Genomic DNA, 6,479 nt, shown 5'->3' with positions numbered 1-6,479 from the left:
GTGAGACTCTGGGGGCTTACAAACAAACCAGTATAATGCAATTAAGATATAAGTACCACAAAAAATGTCCTTAAAACACAGAGGAAGGATGCAGGGAGGCAACAAAGAAAATGAAATAATGATAGTGGCCTTTCAAGGATCAAAAGTTTCTGATAAGTGTAGTAAATAATGAAACACTGTGGCGGGTTCACTTTCCTTATTTCTCATCATGGTAGAAGTTTTTTCCTTAACAGCTGCAGGATGCATTTAAGAGACACGTTATTTGACTGTAGTTCTGCAGACAAATCATTAATGAGTTGTACTACCAAACACTGATAACACTGCATTAATTCAGTCACACATTTTTCACATCAACTTCAAAGTCCTTCCATCAGGCGGCTGCCTTTACTAAATCATACACCAAAAACACTCTGCACCCCCCCATCCCCACCCCTCCACTCCACCCCCACCTCTCCTTTGAGGGACAAAATAAAAATGTGGATGGATGGAATAATTGCCTGAACTTCAAAGTGCAGGTTATTGGCCTGCATTTACTGTTGCAATCGCAATTCTGCAGGGTGTTTTTTCTTAATAAATGTGGCTCAGTCCGGTGGGAAGAAGTGGTTGGTTGCTCTCATGGTGCAAATCCCACTCTAATGCCCAACACTGACCCCCTGACCCGGACTTAGCAGGAAGTAGAATGAGGAGCACACTTGATCTGATTCCCTGACATTTTCTCATATTACATTAAAGTCACGAGCGTCATGGAAAAAAAAATGAAAGTTTATCTTTTTGTTTTTGATGTTACAATTTCTCCTCAAAGAACAGCAGGAATCAAATGTTTGAGAGGAACCGAAACTGTAAAAAGACAAACTCCTCATTCAAAAACAAGAAGAGTTAGTGGCCACTGATGTGTCTATATTTTAGATTTTGTTGCAAAAAGCTTGCCAATGCACATAAGATGTCAAAAAACATATTTTATTAACCCTCATACACACTCTTGCAGAAACACACACGCCTACGTTCAGTCAAGTGATACATGTGGACACACAATGCCAGAGTACTTCATTTCTAACACAGTAGTGTACAGAGATAAAACGCTTAAAGGAAATACAGCAAAATAATCTCATTAAGCAACAACATAAATGGTTCGAATGAAGACGATATAACATTAAAAAAAAACATAAATACTTATAGCATGCATATTAGTGGTATCACTGCTGAATTAAAGCCCAAACTTATTCTTATTTTAAGTCCCACTGATAAAAAAAACATTACAAAAATCATTCTTTACATTAAAAATGCCCATTCATAGTTCAGAAATACACTGAACCAGAACATGTGGTGCTTATCTGGAATTGCACAAGAGAGTCTTCATGTTGATGTTGCAGGATTTGTTTGAGGTGACCTGCCCTCAGTGAGGCCCTGATACACTGTTAAAGCAGTGTTTGGATGTATATCGACCTTAAAGCATCGTGTTCATCACAGCGTTGATGTGTTGTGTTGTACAGATTTCATTTGAAAGCTTGTCATGACAAACTTAAATACATTTATAAAAAAAGTTGGGATTACAAGGAGCTGTACAGTTATGATTGGAACAGTGATCCCCTCTAGTGGCTGCAGTATGAAACTGCATCTGCTAATTAACACAGGAGTGTGTTGAAATGCAGTGATTCCCTTCACAGAAGCATGGTTAAAAAAAATGACCACGTCTTAGGTACATTTTTTTCATGAGGAAATTGTGCAGATGCATAAATAAGCAGGAGGCCAAGGAGGTGAAAAGGTAAGAAAATAAAATCTGCCGAGGATCATATAAAACAGGGCGGGATTTGCCTGAAAAGTTAAGAAGTTGACAACAAATCCTGGTCATGATGAAAACTCAAAAGACAAAAACCCAGAGGAGATGAAGGGAGACACTGGCCAAGAAGGCAAGGGAGTAACCAGGGTCAGGGTGCTCATCGACAACGCAAAGTATTATTAACTCTCCTGTAAATCCTCCTCCTTCACTTTCACACTGTGACACACTCAGGCTTGGAGGCCAGCACAGTGAGTTTACACCAGAGTCTGAGGAGTTACCGTGGGATGTTGAGAGCGACCTCAGAAGTCACTGAGGATGCTGATGTCGGCGAACTCTTTGCGGTAGCGGTGAGCGGACAGCGCGAGCAGGACGGACCACTTCAGGCTAATGAAGCTCCACACGCAGGACAGGTAGAGACTCCGGGGGTCGGTCAGCGCTGCGGCGGGGAGAGATGAGCAGTCAGCACTCTGCGCAGTTATATTCATGCATTTACGTTATACACAGTACAACAGTGTGATATCATAAAGATCTTTGTAGCGTTGCTACACAATACGGTCAAAAGTATGTGGATACCCATATGTGACATCTTATTCTAATAGACTTCAATCTTCTGTGAAGGTTTTCCAAAGATGTTGAAACCTGTCTGAAGAGATCTGCTGCTATTCAGCCACAAGAGGAACCGGTGAGGTCGAGTACTAACGTTGGAAGATGATCTATATCCGTATTTATAAACTTCTACGAATTTAACTCAGTCTAAAAAAGATGAAAAAAAAAATACCAATTTAGTGTAAAAGTTTACTGCAAAGTGAGAAACCCTCAAGTTATCACATGTATGCTCAAAGTAAGGAATAAGAATTTATCACATTTCATGAATAGAAATGTAAAAAAACGTCAGAAAAACAGGAAAGCAGCGTACGTCCTCTTAAAAGTTCCATTTTTAAATTGAATCTTTTGCTCGAGTAAAAGATCCCAATGAGGTTGAAGTTGGGGCTATGCTGACCACTTAGGTTCTATCACACCAAACTGAGAGAGACATTTCCTCATGGAAGTGGCTCTGCGCAATGACCCATCGTCACATGACAACAGGAAAGGGACTTCCTCAAAACACTGACACAAACTTTGAAGCACAAGACTTTAAAAAAAGATCCCTCCACTGTAACTGAGAGGTGCTGCTCAAACCAAGAGAGGAAAGAGATGAAGATGGGTGATGTTGATCGGATGCTCATCATTTAAAAAGAAAATACCCCACTGAAGTATTTAACCATAAATTATAGCCTTTATAAACAGCCTTTATGTGACGATGGAGAGTCATGCGGAACAACTTACACTCATTGTTGTTGATGGCAACAGACAGGAAAGTGATGAAGGCTACAACTGCCAGCAGAGAGAAGAAAGCTCCGACGAAAAAGAAGAACTTGAGGCCCTTCAGCCAGGTCCGCCAGTAGTCCTGCAGGTACATGACGTGAGTGATCAGGGTCCAAAGCGCCAGCACACCTGAGTGAGGAGACGCAGAATACACAGTGAAGGGAGTTTTCAGGAGACATCTGCTTCATGAATCACTTAAATGTGAACACTGCTGGAGGTTTTACATGGTAACTTAACCCATTAACAACATTTTCAATTAAAAATCCAGCTTTTTAACATCTCTTATATGCAAGAAGAGACTTTAAATAAGCAGTTAAAACCATAGCTGAATATTTCCATTTGAGCATTTTCAGCACAATATCCAGTATCATCTTTATTTACCTTAACTCAAGTTATCTGGCGGTTCTGATTACAAGTCTAATATCAATGCTCTCTTTTCCCCAAATTTTAAATCTGAGTTCCACAATGCGTGGAAATCCATGGGGTATGTTTAATGTGGGACGTACGATAGCAGGAGACCGTGGTGCTAAAAAACAACAACAGGGAATCTGTGGCCCACTGTGACATAAACTGATGTAACTGAGAGCACAAACGCTGAATATTACAGCGACACTGACTGGGAATCTGTATTTACTCTGGGTTTGTCCCATCTGGCTGATATCTGATCCACTTAATAAGAGAGGGGCCACCCTGCCCTACATATTACTATGTTGCATAGCTAAAAGAAGCTATTTTTAACATCATAGTTTCCTTGAGTGCACCAACAAGAAAAACATTTTAACCCGTCTAATGTCATTTTAAACCTCTGGAAGTAGAGTTTCATACATTACGGAGGATATTTTTTTTTAATCAAAAGTATTCATAAAATAGGTCGACACCACAGCTGATATTACCTGATCATATATAACAGTCATTGAACTGAGTTTGGTAGGTCATGAAATTCTGCTGATAAGAGCGGTGAATGTGCATTTTTTTTTCATACAGATCATGACACAGCAAGTTACCAACTGCTGAGTCAATAAATCACGCTTCTTTCTTCATTTGAAATGTAATAAAAGGAACTGATTTGTCGCAGCAGGAAGTTCTCCACTTTTCACAGACCGGGGTGCTACTTTGGCTTTTACGGAACAACGTGATGACAAACATGAACAATCATGTAATCTTGTAATTTTTGGTGCTGGACGAGGAAAATGCAGCTCGTAGATGTCAGAAAGAATAATGTATTAATAGCAGTTCATCAGGAATGGTCACTAATGTTATTTGCAGGAAATAAAATGAGCCTAAGGTTGCGCTTACGATCAGAAATATAAAATCAAATGATAAGGGAGCCAGTTTGACCTTTGGTGAGATGTACAGTACATTTAACAACTTCTGAAACTGATTACTGAACATCCTGTGAACAGATAAGAGTAGAATTTACAGCTATGAGCCTGCGAAACTCAGCATCTCAAAAGGGCAAATTCATTGATGCAAAACTCAACGTAGTGCTTTACATAACTGCATTAACCCAAGCCGTTTCCATTTTCAAAGACTTAACAGGATGTAACATTGTAACTTATAAAATTACACATCTGTGACTAATACCTGTTTTATAAAGTTTTTTTTTTTTTTTTTACATTTATCAAGTGGAATATGATTTGCACTTTTCAATTAAAACCATTACATGTTGTAGGCCAGCTGCCTTTCCTTCACAAATTCAACACATTTCCATTTATTTGTATTCATTTCTGTGCAGTAAGAGTATTTATTTGTAAGGGCTTAAAATCAATTACAACCAGGAGCAGGAGGAAAAGGTGCAAAATATTATGGTTGGGATTCACCAGAGGGCTCATGATACAATATTATCATGATACTTAAGTCACAATATAGTAGTAAAGCTTCTTTTTTTTAAACACATATTGGAACTTATTACATTTTATCAAATGCAAATTATGTCTCTAAAGTACAACTTTGTCCATGTCTGTTCTTCTCACTTCAGTGTTTTTAGAAGCAGCAAAATTGATTTTCAAGCAGAGAAAGTAACGAACATTCGTAGAAAAAAATCCGCAATTTATGTCGTATGCACTTAATAAATTAATTTATTTAGCTATATAATAAAAATGCAATACTTGGCTTCCCTATGTCGATGTAATAGACACTAAGTTGTTTTAATTCTTTAAAGACCAAAATATACTTTGAATAGTTGACTTAAATGTGAGCAGCCTCTGTATTAAATTTTGTGTTTTATTTTTTTAATCTACAATGTTATAATGAGTCACGATGACAGTTTGATCAAAATGCGTCTAAAAGTAGCTGTTAGTCAATAATAAAACAAAATCAGCTGTAAAATCTAAACAAATCTAACTGACTTGATTATATCAACTGATTTGTGTGCCCTTCAGAAAGAAGTCTGAACTATGACCTCTGTCTCATAACAGGCTCGTTTTGTAATCAGGGTGTGTAGAAACAAGGTGGGCATCACTGGTGGAACAAAAAACAGACCTCATGAATTCATGTCTGAGAATGTGTCGTTGCAGACGGTGTTTACTTTACCGGACAGTCCTCCCATAGCTCCGGTCCACGGCTGTTTGAACGCGATGTTCCACGACAGGAACGCAGCGAAGCCCACGAGCGCACCGAACGAAGCGTAGCCGATACCGACGTGCGTCTTTTTGATACCCATTTTTAACAAAACCACAGACCGTGTGGGGGGGAAAGCAGGAGACGCTTGCAGGAATGTATGAGCCGAGTATTTGTGAGAGCAGCGAGCCGCTATTTTCTAAACAACTGCATCCGGTCCACCTGCAAACGAGCCCGTGAAGACAAAATGTGACTGCACGCGCGTGTGTCCTGCTGATTAATGCTTTCTGTCACATACCCAGAGGCCAAGTGTGAGGCATGACTAAGCATTTCTAATGGAAAGGAGTGCAGTATTTTTGTTTTGTTTTTTTCTATCGAGCTGCAGAACAACACGTTATCACTCTACGTCACCCGCTATTAACCAAAGAAATCTGCTCAGTCCTGCAGCGCGTAAACGTGGTGAGAGGACACAGTGCCCCCTGCAGGACGAGAGGAATAGCAAAACATCTCAACCGTCCCAAAGATAGGGAGGACCCAAACTGCCAAAATAAAAATGAAGGTCTCAATGAAGAATAAACTTATATTTCATTAAACTGGACCAAAAATATATAGAGAATTTTTTGAGGGCATTAATGGATAAAATGTGTTTATATAAATATATATAATATTATATTAAGTAGTTGAAGTGATTGTCAAAATTGAGAGCTGTGAGCAAAGCTAAGGTACCAGGAGATACAATTTTGAAGGAGTTGAAATGTTAAAGTAACCCCATTGTACG

General features: G+C 39.0%; 1 protein-coding gene across 1 annotated transcript; it reads right to left on the bottom strand.

Moving 5' to 3' along the window:
• Nucleotides 1-941: 941 nt before the first annotated feature.
• On the bottom strand, nt 942-6,108 carry LOC138628152 (heme transporter hrg1-A-like). The gene is made up of 3 exons (XM_069711000.1): nt 5,675-6,108; nt 3,104-3,271; nt 942-2,213 (listed from the first exon to the last, which is right to left on the bottom strand). The coding sequence occupies exons 1-3, from the start codon at nt 5,802-5,804 to the stop codon at nt 2,077-2,079; spliced, it is 435 nt and encodes a 144-aa protein (XP_069567101.1). The 5' UTR covers nt 5,805-6,108; the 3' UTR covers nt 942-2,076.
• Between the last annotated feature and the right edge of the window lie 371 nt (nt 6,109-6,479).

This window comes from Brachyistius frenatus, unplaced genomic scaffold, assembly GCF_029030835.1.
Source record: "Brachyistius frenatus isolate BFR_SWC_R1_liver_20210118 unplaced genomic scaffold, ASM2903083v1 Contig_4, whole genome shotgun sequence".
Classification (NCBI taxonomy): Eukaryota; Metazoa; Chordata; class Actinopteri; family Embiotocidae; genus Brachyistius; species Brachyistius frenatus.
This window is presented reverse-complemented; position numbering and strand designations above follow the sequence as displayed.

What these genes read in the sequence shown, in the direction of transcription:
- LOC138628152 (XM_069711000.1), bottom strand. Translation starts at nt 5,804, where the DNA reads ATGGGTATCAAAAAGACGCACGTCGGTATCGGCTACGCTTCGTTCGGT. An exon ending in AGCTATGGGAGGACTGTCCG is followed by an intron (nt 3,272 to 5,674) that starts GTAAAGTAAACA and finishes CTCCTCACTCAG; the next exon opens with GTGTGCTGGCGCTTTGGACC. An exon ending in TGCCATCAACAACAATGAGT is followed by an intron (nt 2,214 to 3,103) that starts GTAAGTTGTTCC and finishes TCCCCGCCGCAG; the next exon opens with CGCTGACCGACCCCCGGAGT.